At 35.1% G+C, this 22,098-nt stretch overlaps 2 protein-coding genes and 1 pseudogene across 7 annotated transcripts; 1 reads left to right on the top strand and 2 right to left on the bottom strand.

Moving 5' to 3' along the window:
* Positions 1–8,600, top strand: LOC111365303 (OTU domain-containing protein 1-like). 6 transcript variants are annotated; one of them, XM_022985764.1, is made up of 11 exons: positions 1–98; positions 3,225–3,639; positions 3,714–3,886; positions 4,672–4,745; positions 5,651–5,705; positions 6,376–6,450; positions 6,568–6,641; positions 6,746–6,794; positions 6,890–6,974; positions 8,024–8,077; positions 8,310–8,600. In XM_022985764.1, the coding sequence occupies exons 2-11, from the start codon at positions 3,324–3,326 to the stop codon at positions 8,369–8,371; spliced, it is 1,017 nt and encodes a 338-aa protein (XP_022841532.1). In that variant the 5' UTR covers positions 1–98; positions 3,225–3,323; the 3' UTR covers positions 8,372–8,600. The 6 variants fall into 6 exon arrangements, with proteins under 6 accessions (XP_022841532.1, XP_022841539.1, XP_022841554.1 ...); XM_022985771.1 differs by having other exon boundaries at positions 12–259; positions 3,225–3,624; positions 3,705–3,886; XM_022985786.1 differs by having other exon boundaries at positions 13–259; positions 3,225–3,624.
* Positions 8,601–9,606: 1,006 nt separating this feature from the next.
* On the bottom strand, positions 9,607–10,529 carry LOC111365333 (transcription factor TCP11). Its single transcript, XM_022985799.1, has one exon. It carries the CDS (start codon positions 10,443–10,445, stop codon positions 9,792–9,794), a length of 654 nt encoding a protein of 217 aa, XP_022841567.1. The 5' UTR covers positions 10,446–10,529; the 3' UTR covers positions 9,607–9,791.
* Positions 10,530–13,836: 3,307 nt separating this feature from the next.
* LOC111365294 lies at positions 13,837–17,821 on the bottom strand (annotated as a pseudogene).
* Between the last annotated feature and the right edge of the window lie 4,277 nt (positions 17,822–22,098).

The following is a 22,098-nucleotide window of genomic DNA, read 5'->3' as shown; positions in this document are numbered from 1 at the left end:
TTGGATGATCAAGTAGAAATAATTTAAAGTTATATGATCAGCGCGAAAAAAGACTCTGAATTTGGGGATTTCCTCCAAACTCTCCTCCTACCCGAACTGTATATATACACTTCTCCTCTTCCTCTAATCATTATTATTCCCTTGAACACACGCACAAACTATGCATATATACACAAACAAAATACGTACAGGCACTCACACATACTTGATATATACATTTTCAGTTGTTATTTTGGAATTTGCTAGCATTTAATTGAAGGTGAGTTTCAATTTTGTTTAATTGATTTTGAGATTTTGTGAAATTTTTTTTTCCTATAAAGTCTGCGTTAGATTTCGAATGCGATTCGGAATTGCTTTGGGATGAAGTTTCAGATTCTTCTACGTAGTACTATCTTTCATGTATACATTTAAGTGCTTTTGACCTTTACTTGCTGATGCAAATGTAAATTCTCTCTTGGGATTTCTAATGGAAACGATTGATTTACTAGACTTAAGGTCTCTGCAGCGGTGGGTTGTTTTATTTATGTTCGCGTGAGTTTGTTTGTGTTTCAGAAGTGAAATTTTAATCGGAAAGGATTAACAGGAAGGCCTTGATGGATTTTGGAATTCCAAGCAAAATTATTTGAAATTAGGACTTTAGACTGAGGTCTTGATGGGTGAACTAAGAGTGAAGGGGGGGTGAGTATATTCAAATATGAGTGGACTGAATTTTTATAGGAAAGCATATGCGTGGTTAAGATGTGATGTGGAGGTTCAATTTTAGCATTTCTGAATAGGGGGCACTACATAGAATAAAGATCACATTTTCTCTGTGAAATATTTTGTCAAGTGATATGGAAATCAATCAACCCCATGTGCTCTGACTTAATTGTGGTTTTAGACCTATTGGTATTTCTATGAATTCCATTCCCAAGCTCTTGATTCCAAGCCACTAAGAGTGTAAGTTTAACACATTGTGCACATGTACATATAGGGATCAACCATTAAAAAACTTTCCACGTTGATGCATTCTCTAGGTTTATGAAATTATTATTTAGTAATTTCTTAGTGGTTAACATTTTCAAATTCATCTACTATAACAGCGGTTGAAACTTGAGGGATCTTGTTTTTCCAAGAACAATTCTGGAAACTAATGATTTGGAGGAGAAACATTTTTATGAATGATCTGGCTTTATAAGATGGTTAAGGAAAAACTACTGATTTTTGGGTGTTTAGGTTGACAGTTGATATATTTATTCATTTGAAGCTGTCTACGTACTCTATTTTTCATGTGTTAATGTCAATCTAGTTGACTTCACTCCTAGAATTTAGGTACTTCAGGGAACCATCTTATTGATTGCTTTCAGACAATTGTGAATGATTCTTCGAACATATTGCGACGATGCCTTTGACCATTTCTGGATGTGGGAGTTAAGAATTGTTACTAATGCAAAACTCCTTTAGGAACTGTTCGGAACACTTACAGATGTGAAACCAATTTCTGAAACTCAAAACCTCACTATTTTAAACATGGACGGAAAGTGGACTAAGGACCATATTAATAGGAAGTAGGATGTTTCATGTGGATGTGAGCATGCATTAGGATCCATTGTGACAATTGTTGGCATTCTTTTGGATAGTGCATCAGCACAAGTGATGCAGCTATGGGCTAAGCACTTTGGTTTAAATTATGGTTGGAGGTTTCTCTGCTTCCTACCTTCCAAAAAACAAAAATGTTTAATTGTGCCTTCACTGCTCCCCTGCTTCAAAGTTGTTTGGATTTATATTATCCCAATCAAGATATCGCCAATCATTAATATTTCAACAGCATTCAATCTGTGCCAAGACTTAATTGCTAATCATTTAATAAATCATTTTGCTGAAGCTAGATCTTGGTAACTTGATTTACAAGTAAATTAGAGCTAATTATAATCTGAATTGGAAACCATTTTAGAGACCTGATGCAGGACAGGCAGGGGTGGACCCACATGGGGTCAGATGACCCCACAATTTTTTTTCCTCAGAAAATGATTGTTTTTAACCCGTTTTTGATCCACTTTAATACGTACCAAATGAAATTGAAATATTGCATTCTTAATATCATTTCTAAGCACTTATGGTCTAGTTTTTTGCTTTTTAATGGTGTGCGAAATGATCAACCACAGCAAAAGTTACGATGTATCAAAGTATGCTATTCCAAATTAATATTTCGAAAATTTTGATAATATGCTAACTTTTAAATTTTGCCAATGATCATATACTATCAAAAACTACAAATCACTTGCATCATCTAGAAGTTCGTTATGAAAACTACGTCGTAGTTATATTGAATAGTCTAAACAGATATTAAAAATAGTTAAATATGCGTCAAATGTACGTATTAAAAGAGACGTTTAACTCGTATTTTTTTTAAAAAAAGTTAATTATTTCATTAACGTTAATTATTTTTTCACAATAAATTTTTCAATATAATTTACATCATTTTATTAGGAAATTTTACATTAAATATGATGTCAAAAATTCTAAAATGGTTACGGATTAAATGTAATTTGAATAATTTTCAAATTATTTTTTCATTAGACTTAAATTTCATTTACTTCTTACATCCAATCTGATTTACTCGTCGTTAGCTCAACATCCATAAATGACATGGTAAACAAAACTATATATGTAGCAAAATTCATTTAAAATATTGATAATGATAGAATTATAAGACACTTTCAATATGTCAAAATAGGTATTAACTTATTTTTATAAATATTATATTGTTTTAAAAAGTTACACATTAATTTTTAGAGCTAAGCACAACCCGCGTGGATGAACTTGCAAGTGACCGCGCCCTCACATGTCCAACGGAGTCCCCATGAATAAAATAATTCGGACCTTAAGTGTGTATGTGTTGTGTCAACTCCGCGGTCATTCATGTGGGCATTGTAGCACGACTCTAATTTTTGACCCCACAATCCAAAACGACTGGGTCCGCCCCTGAGGACAGGAGAAAATAATTGAAGATATTAGAATTTCCCATCAATGCTTCATGTAATCTTTTGAAGTGTTATGTAGGATATCATTTCTTTTAGTAATTTATATGCTGGAGCTGAATACTTTTCTGCGATCCAGTTTTGGCCTTATGATTATTACTGTTGCATTAATGCTTATGATATTTGGAGATCATTACTTTTTGGGCAATTTTTTTTTTTTTTCTATTATTGAGTGGATTAGTTATGCCTTTTCATCCCCTGTAGCTGGGAGCTGTGTCGATGCAAGCTTAGCTGGGCATCACCATAGTTTTCTTCGCCAAATGCATATCTTGAGTTGCTTAGCAGTCTTTGAAACAAATAATAATGTATGAGCCAGAATCAGATGCTGCTTCTTGGGATCTTTTTAACTTGGACCAAATCTTCAATAATAATTACTATGGGGACCACACTCAACATGATGTGAAAATCTGCCGTGAATGGTATGCAAGTGATAGTCATTGTGATACAGAGCATGATAACATTGACTCTGATGAGAGTATTGCACATGCTCTTCTTCAAGAAGAATTATCACAATTGTCAATTGCAAAACCTCCTGAATTATCATGTTCCATGGAAGACTACTCTCAAAACTCCAATGTTGTCCCGAATTGGCAGAGCCCTTCAAGTAACTATAATCCTGGTTGTTGCTCCTGTGATCTCTGCTTGTCTGATATATGATAATCCACACTGATACATTTCTGATAGAATCTACAGACTCTGCAGGACAAGATTGTCTTAGGGAGACTGATGACGTGGGAAGTTTATGCTCCAGTCCTGGTGATAGATCATGTGATGGAGAAGATTATTCTTATACTTTGGAAATTACAGATGAGTCAGAGGTTGATGGAGAAGTTGAAAAGAGGTTATACCAAATGGTTCCTGTTCCTGTAAGTATAGGTTCTGTGCAGACTTTTAGTGCCGTATAGATCTTGTGACTCACTTCAGCCTTTCAATTCTTGGTTTCTTTAACGTTGTTGATTATAATAATGCCTGGTGACAGTTACCATATTGGCGTAGTAATACAGACAGTGCTTGCAATTGCAAAGTCCCGTTAAAAATTCAACGCACTCCTTCTTATAGAAATTATACAAAACAGGATTACAATTTTATCTTGTTTAATAGTGTCTTATCTTCAACTTTAAATTTCAAAAATTATATATCAGTGTTAGAAGTTATATAATTTTTTTATTTTATTTTATTTTTTACTTTTTCATTTTATTTCTAAAATTGTGATTATTATGAGTAGAATATCAACAACTTCTTGCTTTATTTTCCACGTATGAAGTCCATGATATCTTGTACTATGTATAGTTCTATTAATGTCTTAGCATCTGATTTTTGTTTGATGATATGTTATTCCAATAACCATTTTCATTTGCACCTCGTAACCATTGGTAAAAAATATGTTCAGACCCTGAAGGGGCTCTTCTGCAAATCCTGATATGGATTCTTAGCTTGCTTCAGAATCAGGACCTCCATCAATACCCAAGCAAATAAATATATCCTGAATCTGTTTTATGCTATTAATTAAACATATCTGGTGCACCAAATATATGAAGAAATAGTGCAATTGAAACTTTTCAACTTTCGACAATCAGTTGACATAGTTTTATTTTTGTGTTCTTGTATGATATCAGTTTTTAAAGTAGCAATTATTCATTTGTTAATGCAGCATGTTCCAAGAATTAATGGAGACATACCTTCAGTTGATGAAGCAACTTCTGACCATCAAAGGCTGCTACATAGGTACTTGTAGTTCATGTGCATGCATGTTTGTGTGGGTAGCCACCTTCAACCCCCTTCCCCTTAAATGTAGCAACTGCTGCAAAGGTATCTGTTTCGAGCATGCAGAGTAAGGTCAGAAAGGGGAGGGAGACTCAACTTATGGCTGAACGAAATGACTTCCCTTTAATGGCCAATCTATCTTTTTACTAATGGTACTACTGGCAAATGAAAGACCTTAACCAAAATCTCTCTTAATGCACATTTGAATCTGGAACTGGCTTAATTACCATAGTTGAGGTCCTTGAGGACATGGAATGGGCTAAGAAAATAGAGATAGCCAGTGTTTGAATACTTTCCAAATCCCTCATCACCCCTAAAGACTAGAACTATGACTTCTTGACAGTGTATGATGACTTACCCACTGGTTCCAAGCCTTGGTATCTTGCTATGGTGGTTGTTGAAGTTACTGAGAAATACATGAAACTCCTTCATGCACTCATGGGCTAAGAAAGTAGGGGATAGCCAGTGTTTGAATATTTACCGAATCCCGTCACCCATTAAGACTTTAACTCTTGACTGCTTGCCAGTGTTTGATGACTTACCCACTGATTCCAACCTCTCTTGATATGGTGGTTTTTAAAATTACTGTGAAATACACGATAATCCATGCACTCTGGCCAATTTATGGTTTGTTAGATATAAGCCTTTTCACTCTGGCCAAATTTTTATTTTGTTAGATGTAAGCCTGTTTTCTGTTTGTCCTGACACATCATGCATATCAACTATGGTTCACTTGGGTTTTTGCAGATGGTACGACCTAAATTGCATTGTTTGTTTCCATGAGTTATGCATTCTGTCATGCTTCATGATAGTGAATGAGCAGAACATATGATCAGGATTTAATGTTGGATGGTGTTTGGTTTCAGATTGCAGTTATACGACTTGGTTGAGCACAAAGTTCAAGGAGATGGGAACTGTCAGGTCAATTGATACCTTTTTCCCGAAAACATTTTTTTGATGACTGTGTCCTAAAGGAAGTCTCAGACTCTCAAGTAAAATGTTCCCAGAGTCATCTCTTTGGTTATATCTAATGCAAAAATTAATTGCTGGGAAGAAGAGCTATGTTTCATACAACTTATTCACTTCCATAGCATACAGCTTTTATGTAGTATGCAAATCATTTTTGAGTAGCCCACTAAAAGACATCAAGAAAATACTTAAGTCTTCTTTATTATTTTTACATTAATATGGATTTGAATGGCTGTATTGTTGATTGTTTCACAATAAAATTAACGATTTGCTAAAAAATCTCTAGCGAAGTTTCTCCATCATGTGTCCTTTTCATCCATTCTGCTTGTCAAATGATTCTTTATCAGAATTTGTTATTTTGTCTTTCATGTCCCAGCATGCTTTTGTTTGGACAGTTCTGTTTGATCTTGAATTCTATGCTTGAATTTGGAAATATGTTGGCTTTTATCTCTCTTATAAGTTTTGATTGCATTAGAAACGTAAGTCGTGGTATGTTTGATCTTGTGGAGTTGTTCTGGTTACTTCTGCTTTAGCATAGCAATGAGAAATTTTTTATATGTTTCCATAACATTTGATTTTTTATTTAGATAATTACACTTTACCTGTCCTCTCTTTCCTCCAGTTCTGTGCTTTATCTGATCAATTCTATCGGACTCCTGAGCACCACAAATTTGTGAGACAGCAAGTTGTTCATCAGGTTGTCTGGTAGTTATAAATTTTTCTTTCATGATTTATTTCTTGCTGTATACTTGGGTTCTTTCTTTCAGTTCATCTAATGCTTCTGTCTTCCTATAAATTGGTTGTGTATTTTCAGCTTAAAGCTCATCCAGAAATGTACGAGGGATATGTTCCCATGGAATATGGTGAATACCTGAAGAGGATGTCCAAGTACCCTTGAAGTCTTTGCCTTGTTTCATTATGCCAATAGTTAAATTTCTTTTCCCTTTACTGGTAATTGCTTTAATGCTTACCTTTGAATATTTAATGAACAGGTGCGGGGAGTGGGGTGATCACGTCACACTGCAGGCTGCTGCTGATTCAGTATTTATTACCATACCTTTTTTATCATTTTTCATCCATTTAAATGACGGAATATCTTATTAGAACTGACCAATCCTATCTTTCTTTTCTATCAGTATGGTGTGAAAATTCTTGTATTAACTTCATTTAAAGACACCTGTTACATTGAGATTCTTCCCAAGGACCAGAAGTCAAAAAGAGGTAACTGTTTGGGTTTCTTAATACTGCCTTATTATCTGTTACACAAAATAATAGTTGTAGTTCTTGCCAATGATTGATAGATTATTAATCATAGGCTAGCCGGGTGATTGACAGTCGAGATTCTTGTTGTTTTAATGCTTTGACGACATGCTTCATGCTGCAATAATATTTCCATCTATTTGGGAAAGAGAAATATCATTAATCCATACTACTAAGAGCAATTAGTAACCTGAAACAGGAACCGAAAGAAAGAGGAGCACACAATTTAAGGTGGTTCACTCGCAATGCGAATGTTACATCGACTTGATGCTGCTGCAGAATTTTATATATCAAAGGAGAGAATTATAACTTGTTTGTAGACTCGTGCCTCTCTTTGTTTTTTCTCTGCTGCCAAAAGAGTCTTGCCTTAATACCCGTTATATAGGAGGAAATATTAGGTTGACCTTATACATGTGCGAGTTTCTAACTTATCCCTATAACGTTAAAAAGTTTTCACCCCGGGAAAAGTGTGTAGTATAATCGAGCTCCACACATTGAACAATGTTTAGAGCACTTGGAATGCTCACTCGTGAAAATAGTGTGAGAATTTCAATACTCGTTGGAAAATGGCCTTTGCACTTCAAAACAAAAATAATGTATACCAAGTAACATTGTGTGAAACTCCACTGATTGTTTGTTAATATTGAATAAACTCCAACTCTGTACACACTCCCTCTGCTTCTCAATGAGAATTGTTCTAAAGACCTCATATTTTCTATTTTCTAAATTGCAAGTTATTTAGTTATTTATCATTTATTTTTATTTTTATTTTTTGCTGGGTAGGTGGATTTGGATGTTTATGAAAGAAGTAAGTGTATGGAGTAGTTTAGACATTCACTCTCAACTCTGTAAACGCAGTTTGCTCACGTATGATTGTGTTGTACACCTTATTCATTTTTCAATTTAAGAATCTGTTTTTTTCACACGATCAGGCATAAGACTCTGATTTTGCTGAATCTTATTTCTTCCTTGGCATGGTTTATCACCTTAGTTATGTCTGTCTTGCGCAGTCATATATTTGAGTTTCTGGGCTGAAGTACATTACAACTCAATCTATCCTCGAGGTAATCGCTCTCTTTTGATTTGATTAAAAGATCTAAAAGACAATGGGGATAATAGGAGATTTTCACATGCAATTTGTGTTTAATGTTAACCTAACTTTTATAAACAAGGGTTTTTTGCATGACATTATGCATCATACTGAACTTTCTAAATCACTAATATATGAAATCCAAAAGTTATGTTTTCTGCTTTTATGTCCATACTAATCCAATTAAGTTATATTTCATTGTTCAGATTTGCCCCCTAGTGATTTTAAGAAGAAGAAGAAGTGGTGGAACTTTCGTAACAAGCATTAGAAGTATTTAACCATATGAACTACACTCCGAAAGTATTTAGTTCCCATTTCGGTTACATCTCCATAATCTTTCTTTGGTTGATTATGCTGTATCTCTGTTTCAGTTGTACAGTTATCATGGCGAAGAACTTTAGTACTGTTTTTTTTCCTTTATCAATCACTATATATTTTTTCTGTACTCATATAATCATATATTGCAAGCGTGGTACTGTTTTTGTGTGCTTCTGACATCATCGATTCATATGACCAATTTTAAATTGGTGAAGGTGGTTTGAATATGAAAATTTTATTCTTCACGAATCACACAGTAGAGTACCACAAAAGGAAATTTGGTGGTCCACAAATGCACCGCCTTGCCTTTTCATACATACTGGGTTCCATGGCAGTGTTGTGGTCCACCATGAAATAAACTATATTTGACTAAGAAATCCTTCTACTAGCCATTTGAATGTGCCATCACATGTCCAAATAGCTTGCTAGAAATAGAAAGGCAGTCATATTTCAACTGACTGAATCCCAAAACTTGCAAGGAGAACTCCAATCATTGTTTCTTGGTAGTTGGCTATGGCAGCCCAATCTCTTTCACAAAACAAGTAAATTTTGCTTTCAATAGCTGATTGAACTGTTAGTGCAATTTTGGCCAAACAATATTTTAAACGGTTTTGCTATATGTACATCAAGTTTGACATAGTGTAAGGTATCAACTTTTTGTACATTGATTTTAACGATACTTTTTTCAATCAATGGCCAAATTTCATCCACACGAGGGAAATGTCACCCACAGTGTAACCCAAGAATATACAACTAGCATGATTGTATCTTAAAGATCCTTTTGATTGCATATATATAAAAGGCAAACCAATCTCGTGTACGTTGAGAAAGAAAAAATACCAAAATCATAGAAATTCGATTTCCACTCAATTGGCCAAAAATATGTTTTAAGTATTTGTATCTTAAAATTCGAACTCCATTTTCACTTTCATATCGAATAGTTAAAAGTAAAAAACGAATTTGACGAAAGTAATATTTTTCATGAAATTTAATGCTATCAAACGGATCCTAAATTCTTTTTCTTAGTACCTTCCAATTCTATCAAACTTTGAAACCATCGTAAAGGTATTTTATTTCCTTCGAATTTAGTAGCAATAAATACAATAGAATACTCTAATGAATTGGAACCCATTAAAGAGGTTAGTATTCAACTTTTTGTCTTGTTGGAATGGGTGTGAAAAGAAATTTTTGTGCAAATAGGAGCTGATATATATAATTATCAATAGTGTACATATTTCTCATGCTCGTTCATCATATGACCACATACAGAATTCGTATAATCGAAACGAGATGATAACCATTTTCAACTTATTCCTTAAATGGTCCAATTATGTTTTACCTATCCATTAATGCCACTAAATTACCGGTATCTACCGATCCTCAACCACTCCACGGTGCCTCTCTTCCGCTTCCTCCTCCTCCTCAGCCGCAGGCTGCAGTAGCAGAGCTGTGAACGGCATATGGCGATACGCATTGGGATCAAACTCCAGCCCCATCGGTGGAGGCGATGCCTGGCAGAGGTCCAGCCTACAGCTCGGCGGAAGCATTGGTTGCAATGACCTATTCACCGGAGCCTGTACAGAAGCGGGGGAGCGGGACAGGGGAATGGTGGGGGCGGTGGAAATTTTGTCAGCAGGTACAGTTCCGGTGCCGGTGGCGGCGATGATAGCAGGTTCGGCTTGGCGGAGAAGCCATTCGATAGTCTCCCCCTCAGAGCGGTGGCCAAGCTCCCTCGTCAACTGGAACACGCGGGCGGCGCACAAAGCCGGTATTCTCACGCGGCGGCCCCGGCCATTGACTTTAGTGTGCCTGTCCTTCGTTGATAACGGAGATCCATTTGCAGTTTTTGAAAGACCCAACTTAGTTTTAGCAGGTTTAGCAGCAGATGACTCAACTGCAGCTGCGGTGGCAGGATGTGGAATGACAGCCCTGAGTGGCTGAACAAGGTGATGGCGGGAGGGTTGCACTGGCATCGGGCTGTGGTTATCAGAGGAAAGTTTGTCGAGGGCCGTTTCCGAAGCCATTTTAGGGGCGGAGCGCGGTGGAGAGAGGAAAAAAGAGAGAGACTAGGGTTTTTGTACTCAGGAATTAGGATTTTGAAAGTGAAACCGAGTTCATGTGATGGTTAGGAGACTAATGGCCCCACAAAAGACCGAGTGGGGTCCGTTTTCTAGGTGTTAACATTATGTATGTTTTGGCGTATGGGCTTTGGGCCCACAGTTTCAGACTATTGGGCCCACTAGGGTCTTTGCCAATATCTTTGTGTGCATCAGTCATCATGGGTCCCACGAGACACGTTTATAATTGCATTGCATTTTTATTTTTAAAAAATAGACACATTGTTTTGTGAATTTTGCCGCTTTGCTCGAATTTTTTTATCATATTAGTTGGCACCCTCTCACATGTGCTTAGGTTCCGCGTAAACAAAAAAGTTCAAAAAAAGAAGTGGGGCCACCATTGTAAAAATTGGTCACCCCCTCTATGATGTCAACCATTTTCCATCACTGTAGCGAGATTATTTTTTTGTATAGTACTTAGAAGTGGTGGAACTTCCTGAAATTTTTTTAAAGTAATTTGGAGTATGGAGTATTCAATACTTTGTGTCACTATTTAAAAATTGAGATTCATATATATACACATGTTAATTATATAGTTAAAGTGATTACTAAGTTCTATAATTTAGGAGTATTAGAAATTTTCCTCGTCTTATTAAATGCTTGAGAAATAAATAGTAAGTAAGTTTTTTGCTCGACCTTTGTCCAGGGGACCATTGCCCTTATTTATGTCTCTAACCGAAGGCTTGCCTCCCTTCGTCTTTCTCTTACCTAAACAATCGTTACTTTTTCCTGATTGGTAAATGATTTAGTGCTAATGTCAGCGGTGCCACTTATCTTGTTTGAAGTATTTACTGCAGGCTGCTAGCATTATTAGGGAGCAAACATTCAGTTTGGTATAATTATGTTTTTTTTTTCTATGTTTCAGGGATTCTTTGTATATTACAATAACTCAAATGAAGCAAATGGGATTCAATTATGCCATGGGTACAGATTTTTTGAAAGAAAATTTTGATAGAAAACACTTGGTGAGACACCATTGGAAGATGGGAAAACATAGAAAAAAAAAGGACTAATCAGGTTTGGCCACTTCAGCATCGGTATCCACTCTTAAAATTTTCCTGTACTTGGAGCTTTATTGAATGGGATTTCATAAGTTCTGTATCACATATTATTGATAGCAACATGTTTGGCTAAGCTTAAAAGTAAGTAAAAGTAATTTCTAAATGAATTTTTGTTTTCGGAGGTACTTTCTTTTCTGCATTTCCCCTATCATGTTTCTGTTCTCATAATTACTTTATAAATTTTACATCTAAAAAATCTTACTGTTGGAGTCAAAAATTTTCACCATGGGGTAAAAGATCAATGAGGTCAACCTGAATCCGTCAACCTGAATCCTGGATAAGCAAACTAAAAGGAGGATGTCAAAATCAAGAGGTGAACTCACATGTATTAGATTTATACTGTTCACTTATCCCTCAATCGCAAGGATTGACGAAGTTGCCTAAAGAGGCCTTTTTTTCGAGATACGACAAAATATGTAATCTCTTTGCCAGGACGTAGCTCTAATGAACAAACATATGATGATGCCAGTCGTCAATTGCATATTAACCGGGACTAGAAATTACTATATGCCAATTGCTTGTGTTTCACATTGCTAACCAGTACTCAAGGCATAGTTTCGCAGGTTAATTGAAGCTCGTAATGTTAAAAACCTAGTAAGTTGCCATCAAGCTCCCTTCCAATGGGGGGGGTGCCACATGGGCCTGTCACCCCCAAAGGGGGGGGGGGGGGGGCGCCACATGGGCCTGTCACCAAAATTATGGCCAAATTGTCTTTAACTCCAGCAAGTTTGTTAAATGAATACTTTTTTGTTGAATCATGTGTACAAAACAGGTGTTGGGCCAACTTGCAACTTGTCCAATTAACGTTCAGAAGTAGGGCTGGGCAAATCTCCCGAATCAAATCGAACTCGACGGTTCTTGTTAAATTAAATACTCAAAAGGGTATCTGAATTGAGAACCGACGGGTACGGTTGGGTTCTCGGTTCTAGACCAAGAACCGAAAAATCGAATAAGAACCGAATCTTTCTAATTTTTTATTTTTTTTAGATTGAGTAAATCAAATTATTTTAATTTTAATTTTTTTTAAACAAATTAACAAATTAATGATTTCTAAATCCAAATTTTTGGCTCAATAATTTGTTTCATTTCTAATTTTTTAATTTTTGGCCCAATTTTCATTTCTTAGCAAAACAAAGATCAAATCCACTAAATAACCCTAAACACCTACAATAAAATGCATAACTTTGTCTCGACTCTCGCACTCACTCTCGTAGCCTCGCTAATATTCCAAAACCTATACAATCGTCGGCCGACATTCTGACCTCCGATCGAAGCTGTGACTTTCGCCGACCGAAACTTTGATCGTAGCGATCATTTGAACAAAGTAGTTTACTAGTCTCTGACATTCTAAAACCATTGAATGTATCATTAGTCGTATTTATATAACGTTGTTATAAATGTTAAAAAATTTAATTATAGTACAGAACCGAACGGAACGGAACCGAACCGAACCGAACCGAATCGAACCCAAAAGGTTCCATAATTATATTTGGACCCGAGGTTCCATTTATTAGATACCCGAAAAGTTTGGTTCGGTTCGGTTCTCTGGTTCTAAAGAGAAACGAACCGAACCGACCCGCGCCCACCCCTATTCATAAGCAGATTAAATTTTGAGTATGATCAGCATATCTTAATGCCCCGTTTGCATAGATTTTAAAAGTAGAAATAAACTTTTTGAGACTCAAAATTTACTTTGAGCCCATTTGATTAATTTTATAAAATTGCTTCTAATTAGAAGTTCAATTGGTTCATATGACTTCTAAAAGCTCTTTAAAAATTAATTTCTAAATACTGATTAAAATAACTTTCTCGAAAATCTCTTGCCCCTATCCAGATTCTTTAGTCCAAAGGTTAGCTTAATCATAAGATGACATGAAACACATGATTCAAGGAGTAGCACTGCTGGATTGAAAAAACATAATGGGTTAAAAACTATTCAGGAGAACGCATAGATGTTAATGTTACAGAACCTCTGCTTTAGGATCAAATCAGCCAAATCAAACAGGATGTGGGTGTTGAAAACAAATTCAGTTTTCACAGAAAAAGAAGTAACAATAATAATAATGATAAAGAAAGTCATAATAATTCTCACTTTTTTCCAATCTTCAAAGTACTAAATTATGCAACGTTAATACAGCTTAATACAATAAAATCCTTTTCTGCAAACATTAATAAAACAGCCAAATCAAACAGGATGTGGGTGTTGAAAACAAATTCAGTTTTCACAGAAAAAGAAGTAACAATAATAATAATGATAAAGAAAGTCATAATAATTCTCACTTTTTTCCAATCTTCAAAGTACTAAATTATGCAACGTTAATACAGCTTAATACAATAAAATCCTTTTCTGCAAACATTAATAAAACATAGGCTGGAAAGAGTAAGTTGATAAACGACCTAACTATATAGGTCATCTTCATCAGCTGCACCGGCAGGAGCAGCAAAAGGGTCGGACCCAGTAGCACCAGCATTGTTCTCAGCAAATCGGAATTCAGTACCGAACCCTCTTGACTGCTGCAACGTCTGAGCAAATGCCTGGTACTTGCGAATGTCAGCATCACTGACACTCCTCCGAGCAAACTTCATTGATTCTTCAAAATGAGCAGGTTTAATCTCTGCCACTTCTTCTTCGACATCCTCCTCCATGGCCTCAGGATTCTCACTTCTTCTCTTCTCCCTCTCAATATCCTTCAAAGCACAAACACAAACTCCAATCTTTAGAATTATACGTCTATTAGAAATATTACACAGCATTCAAAATCAATATTCAACAGCACAATTAACCATGAAAGACAGGAAAACTGATGAAACCTACTTTCTCGATGTTCTCTCTGATAGCATATTTGACTGCACGTTGGCATATTTCAGTAATGTCAGCACCACTGAAACCCTGAGTGTACTTAGCAAGGGCTGTCAGGTCTACATCTTTGGAAAGAGGGGATTTTCTCAAGCAAGCCTTAAAAATCTGAAGGCGTGACTCCTCATCGGGAAGAGGAATGTAAATCAATTGATCAAGACGTCCAGGACGAAGAAGTGCAGGGTCGATTATATCAGGCCTGTTGGTGGCACCAATAATGAAGACAGTTTTCTTCGCATTCATTCCGTCCATTTCTGTTAGAAGCTGATTCAATACCCTGTCAGCAGCACCCCCAGCATCTCCTACACTGCTTCCTCTCTGCAAGAAAAAAGGAAAAGAAAACCGTGTGAATAAGGAACTAGAACCTCATGCAGAAAATACAATTCACATCTGAGAGGAGTGATACGTGCCTGAGTAGCAATGGAATCCAATTCATCAAAGAATAGGACACAAGGAGCAGATTGGCGAGCCTTGTCAAAAATTTCTCTAACATTGGCCTCACTCTCTCCAAACCACATAGTGAGCAATTCGGGACCCTTGACACTGATGAAGTTTGCCTGACACTCATTGGCAATAGCCTTGGCCAGCAAAGTCTTTCCACATCCTGGGGGACCATAGAAAAGAACTCCCTTTGAAGGTGACATGCCAAACTTCTCAAACTTCTCAGGATGCTCCACTGGATATTGAACAGTCTACATAACAAGAAGTGCATCCAAAAGTTAAGTTTCAAAGAGAGATTTCTACTCTGTAAAAATAAATTTGGTTAATATAATAAATACTGAAACCAGGATCCATAGACCATGAATAACATAGTACCTCTTGCAGCTCGCGTTTAATATTCTCGAGGCCTCCGATATCTTCCCAACTAACATTGGGTACTTCAACAACCTGTAGCATCCAAAGACGTAAAATTAGGATCTGTTGAGCATGAATCAAACAGAAGAGAAGAATTTTGAAAAAAAAAAAAAAATACACTTACTGTTTCACGTAGAGCAGAGGGGTTGCTAGTTCCAAGAGCAGTCTGGAAGTGCTCATTTGTAACCGCCATGGAGTTGAGTATCTCTGCATCAATGGTGTCGTCTTCCAAGTCAATGACATCCATCTTCTCCCTAATGCATTGAAGGGCAGCCTCTGTGCACAGAGCTGCCAAATCAGCACCGACATAACCATGTGTGTCTTTGGCAATTCTTTCCAAATCAACCTGGAAGATGTTTCAGAGATTAGAATGACATTGCAAAGCCTACTATGAATTCGGAAAGAAGATAAGACTCCAACAAAAATCTAGGGAATCGGGATATTTGAACATACATCTTCAGCAAGCTTCATGTTCTTGGTATGTATACGAAGAACTTCAAGACGCCCAACTTCATCAGGAACACCAATGTCAATTTCCCTATCAAATCTCCCAAACCTTCTCAAGGCGGGGTCAATGCTATTAGGGCGATTTGTGGCACCCATTACAATAACATGAGCACGGGATTTGAGTCCATCCATCAGCGTTAAGAGTTGGGAAACAATCCTCCTCTCAACCTCTCCATGGGTCTTCTCTCTCTTGGGAGCAATTGAGGGGGGGGGGGGGGGAAATGAAAATGATACATGATATGAAAAAGCCAAAAGATGTAGCATATCTTAAACTAATCGTGCTGCTAACTTTCATTCTTTGATTCTACCATACTTAGAAAAGGTCTTCTCTTCCTCTACTACTGTTTTAGTTGGGAATCCTATTAATGTAAGGTTACCATGATATATTCAGATAAGAAAAAAATCCAAGGAGGGTCAATCATATTGTTGTAGTAATTGGCTTCAGCAGACAAACCACTTTCCAGTTCCCACAGTTAATTTGTTTGTGATCAGCTAAAGCAATTTACTATTAGAACAATTGAGAAGTTAATTAGACTAAACGTCTTCGACAAGCCAGATAAGTTTAAATGCTTTAGAAACTTACGTTTTAGGTAAGCGTCAAACAGGTTTCCAGTAACACCTTCAATGGTATCATCCACGGGAAGAATGTGAACACGCTTCCCATACTTGACATCAGCACATTGATGAACAGAAACCACATCTCCGAGCCTAACCCTGAGGTTGTTTCTCACAACCTTATTCATCCGAATCTTTGGTTCATCACACGTGTCATCAGCAAGTGCAATGCAGATTGTGTCCTTTCTTTTCTTACCCTAAACACAAAAGCAGAATTAATTTAATAAACATACAACTATGGAAATCGTATTAAGCATAAGTGTCAAGACATTAGCACTGAAGTCCCTAAATCAACCCAAGGTCTACACACACTAAAATATCTACTCTAGTACAGAGACACAGAACCAAACTACATCTAAAATCCTAACCTGAAAGTAAAAAAAAAAAAAACTAAGCACCTTTCTGAAATAATTTTAAACCTCCAAGAAATTGATACTTTGTTTTGGCAAGTATATAATCTGTCTGCTAACAGAACACAACAGTAATTTCCAATTACACACAGCAAGTTTAATACTCTAAATCACCGTTTCTGGTTCAGCAATAAGGTACTTTATACTTGTTTCGATGAAAGAAATGAAGACAGATTAAAGAAACCTAATCACAGAGGATTTTAAAGAATAAAAGCAAAAAAGATTAAAGAATCCCAGGTATTCCTCTAACCATCCAACTTTTGACACGACGTAAGTCAAACGACAAACCAATTATGTCTAAGAGGCCAAATTTCGTTAGAACTTTAAAATGGCCTAGATCTTAACTCCAAAAAATCCTCCATCCAAAACCCTAAATTAAACAACACGCTTAACTTCCCAATCACAATCAACCCTCAAAATCATACAAAATCAAACATAGAGCATAAGAAGGAAAACAACCCATTTATTGATTCAAACACAAAAATCAAAAAAGCCGAACAAAATCGAACCTTGATTAAGATGGTATCTCCGCGGAAAAGCTGAAGCTTTTCCATAGTATCAGGGTGGAGAGCCACCACAGAATTATCATCATTAACAGCCTCGTCCACTACAAGCCTGTTCGCCGCCTTTTTCCTTTCCAAAATCGCCGTACTGAAATCCCTCTTCGCACCCTTACTGTACACAATAAACAAACCCCACAAATTCAACCAAAAAAAATTAAAAAAATAATCAATTACAGGTAAAAATACTTCTGTGTACACGTGTGTATATAAGCAGAGATCTGACAATCTATTGAAGGACTTACGAGTCTGAGGATTCAGCTTGATTACTCATGGTTAATTGTATGGAAATTGAAGGAAAAAAATTGTGAAGTGTGTGAGTTTTTTTTGTCGATTGAAGAACAAGAATGGGAGATCTGGAGATTGGGTAAAGGATATTTATAAGTAAAATTGGCTCCGTTTCTTGTTGGGAAAGAAAGGGTTCTTTTTTTGTTAATATTTACCCTTTTAACTTTATTTATTACTTTCGTATGAATTCTGGAATTCCTATGCCGTTTCGAAATAGATGCTCTATCTGCTTGGATTTCTTTTCTATTTTCTAATGCCAATGAATTTTTGGTAATTTGGTAGTTCTTCTTTTTCATGTTTGCTACCCATTTTGGGATAAAATGTATTATAAGATAGTGATTTTTTTTTTTGCATAATATATGGTTAAAAATAAAATTTTTTTTTAAATTTACGTGTAAAATTATTTTATTAGAGAACGTGGGTTAAAAAATGAGTTTTGAAAAATATATTTTGGAAAAAATAGGGTTCACATAAAAAATTAAAATATTTGATAAACAAAAAAAATATTCAGCCCCTGTTTGAGCCCTATTAATTTTCATTACATTACATTTCATTTTTCTCTCTCCTATTTTCAACCACACAATTTTTCATAAAATAATATTACACGTAAATTAAAAAAATTTCCTTCTTTTTTAACTACTCATTTTTCAAAAAAATCTACTCCACTCATTAAATTTTCCACGTAATGGGGGGCCAAACAGGGGCTTAATTCTCAATAACTTTGCTGTCCACCACTTCAATTTTATTTTATTTTTACATATTTGAGCCACTGTTTGGTTTTATCATATTTTTAGTAAAATTTGATAAAAATGGGGAATTCAATTAAATTTGTTGTTCAATATGAGTTTGGGGGAAAAAAAATAACTTAAGTAGTCGAACATTGAAATTATTATTTTATTAAATGAATTAATTATAATATAAGAGAGAATTAGGATTCGACTCACTAGCCTTTCATGTAGCATGATTTCAGCTTCCCAACCTTTAAAATTGAGGTTCGAGTTCCTAACCTGCTTAAATATTTAAATCTTGCTTCTCGCATAATAGAAACCGTTAATCAAAAATTTATAAAGTTAAATTTTCTGTAAATAATTATTATGTCCTTATTATGAATTGAACGCTTTTTTTTAAAGCATAAATTAAAACATATGATACAAAAAGAAAAGGAAAATGTGAAAATATGAGCATAGTCTATTGAATCATTCATTGCAATAAAATTATTTTCGAAGCGATTTTAGATCATTTTTAAGTTTAGTACATGTTTGGATGTGTTTATAGTATCGAGAGCATTTGTAAACTCAAAATAAACAAATTGTGGGTCTGAAATAATTAAGTCTTTTATTTTATTTTTTTCTACTTTCTCTCAATTGTCTCGAAAGATATTCACATACAATCGGGGGAAGGGAATGAAGAAAACAAAAATAAAATGCTATATATTGTGAATTGGTTAAAATATTGCCCAGAAATATTAGCTCATGTTTGGTGGAAATAAAAAATCAAGTTTTCAGTCGATTTTTATAAAATAAAATAAAATAATTTTAAATGTATAATTAAAAAGTTGTAAGTTCCATAAAATTAATTGTTGACTTTGACTTATATTAAAATTAAAATTTTAAGTAATACCAACTAGAGGGTTAGTCTAATCTTTAATCGCGGTCAATAATTCTCGCTTGTTAAAATTATGCTGATCTAGAATATAATATTCTAGAATGTTCCACGTTCTTCAGAAGAAATAAACAATAATATCCTCATCTAATGGTCCAAGGTAGAGATGAAAAAACTGATATATTATGGAAATTTGTACTTTTCATTTTCAATTAACAAATCTAACTTTAATGTTTTTTAACGAATACCATTATCACCACTTTGGGTTATAGTATGGATCTAAGCAGCCCCATTAATTTTCATTTTATTTCATTTCATTTCATTTTTTTTTCTTTTTTTTATTTTCAATCATACAATTTTCAATAAAATAATATTACACGTAATTAAAAAAATTTCCTTCTTTTTCAACCACTCATTTTTCAAAAAACAATATTCCACCCATTTTCATTTCCACAAAGTGAGAGCCAAACTAGAGCTAATTTTCATAATGCAATATGTTCAATTAAGCCATTCTTTGGTCCCCCTTATTTCTAAAATACATATCTTTTATTTTCAACCATGCATTTAGCATTCTTTCATAAAATAACATTACACATAAACAAAAAACTTTTCATTAATTTTTAACCACACATTTTTTATCAAAATACTATTTCAAAGAATCAAAATGTATTTTGGACACAAAAAAGGCTCAAGCAGACTCTAAAAAAGGAATATGTATTTCAGGCTTCGTTTGGTACCAATTTTTTTCAAAATGAATTTTTCTCACTTCTTTTTAACCACACATTCTTTATTAAAATAACATTATACATAAATCAAAAACTCTTTTTTATTTTTCAACCACACATTTTTCATCAATTTACTATTCTAAAATGCATTTTTACATGAAAATGGATATCAAACATCCTCTCATTTAATTGTATCTATATCATTTAAGGCTATTTAGGTGTTGCTCAAAATGGTATTGTAACATCCGTGTTATTAAATAGTATTACTCATTTTTAATATATTTCTTCCTCAACATTTCAGTCTGCAACAAATTTGTTATTCTCTTCGTTTTGTTTTAAAGTAGATTTCAGATTTGGAATCTCTAAGCCAACTTTTATTTTTAATTTTTTTGGGTGGGGTGAGTGAATTTGCCTTTCAACATATTTTGTGACGTTTAGGGTTCTTCGATGTATTAATACGTTGGGCCTTTTTAGTTTCTTTTGAGTATTTGGGCCTTTTTGTTTCTATTTCATGTAGGACATGTAACAATTTCCTCCCCAATTAATTCTTTTAGTTTCAGTTCACCCTTGTTCAACCTTTTGATGCTTTAATTTTTTCCGTGTCAATGTGCAAATCAATTTTGAAAACATAGCTAATTGCCAATCACTGAGTCTTCAAAAATTAGACGATTAAAAACTTAAAGAATCCCATTTTTGAGGTTAATGGATTCAAGAAATTGCCCATTCTAGTTTAGTGCCTATCACAATTGATTACCCATTAGGTCCAAAAAATGGTTCCAAAATTTGAGAAAAAATAAAATAAAAGTATAAAAACATTTAAAAATCAAAGGCCCGCAATTTTTATGCCTAGACCCACATTAGGAGGTCAAAAAGAAGTGGCCGAACCGTCATTTCAAATTATACCTGCATACGTCCTTGCAAGCTTTTACAACCTGACCGCATAAGAAGTTTCATTATCATCCATATTTGTGCAGAATCAGAGTAGGGTGACATTCCTATAATCAATTGTGCTACACGTATGACACGCCGGTGTATACGTCCCCCAAGGGAGGCCCACGCTTTTTTTTATTGGACGTAAGCCCCTCCCTCATGTCTACACCGGTGTACAAATAGCAAAATTCTTTCCATAATATTCTGACCAACTCATATTTTAGTAAAATCCTCATTTTTGGGCTTCAAATTCAAGTGATTTTTCAGCTTCTTAATTTGGTCGAAATTGCAAACATCAACCAGCAACGTTTTTGCTTAATACCTTTTGGCGTGTTTGCTCTTTGGGGAATGAATAGAATTTGACATGTTAAAGAAGATTAAAAAACATAAATCTAGTTCATTATACCGCCCGAGACTGCATTTCAATTGTACACTAGCGTTCAGGCTGGGGTATAAGAATAAGTTATCATGATGACCGGCAAGGAATAGAAAACACCAGGTGAACAAGTTACCTGAAAGATACCTGTAGGAACTCCAGAAACTGGAATCCCATCTCAAGCGAGGCTGCAATGTCACACTGTGTAATCCAGTATTCAACTGCAAAAAACCACAAACGGAATACCAAAATATACCAATGTGCACTCAAAGTGAAGCTTTCCTGAAGTTAGAATTAGAATTTATGACATACGGAGAGGCTGGACTTTTCAAGACGAATAAGAACAGTAAAGCTATTGCTTTATGCCACTTCATTAGCTTAACTCAGTATCGAGCCTTTCCCCTTGACCCCAAAAAAATAAAAAATTAATAACAGAAAAGGTGTCCCCAACCAATAAGATAATCATGAGAAAAGCCCAATTCAATTTTCTAATATTCTTCCATAGATATAAAATCTTCTGAAACACAAAAATCAGCCCATGAATGCACTACAAAGGCACAGTAATGCATAACAAACCCAATACATCGTATTGCTACTAAGATTATTTTTGAAAAACACAAAAACGAAACTGAGTAGTGATACCTTTTCTTCTCTATGAATAATGGAAGGCATATAACTATTAGCATGTTCCGTAAGGACTAAACAAGGGAGGATTGGAGAAAATTAGAATACAAAGCATTGGAGGAGACAGAGACCCAAATTTACTTCCCGTCT

This window comes from Olea europaea, chromosome 2, assembly GCF_002742605.1.
Source record: "Olea europaea var. sylvestris chromosome 2, O_europaea_v1, whole genome shotgun sequence".
Classification (NCBI taxonomy): domain Eukaryota; kingdom Viridiplantae; phylum Streptophyta; class Magnoliopsida; order Lamiales; family Oleaceae; genus Olea; species Olea europaea.
Note: the sequence above shows the minus strand (reverse complement) of the source record. Positions and strands in the feature narration are given on the sequence as shown.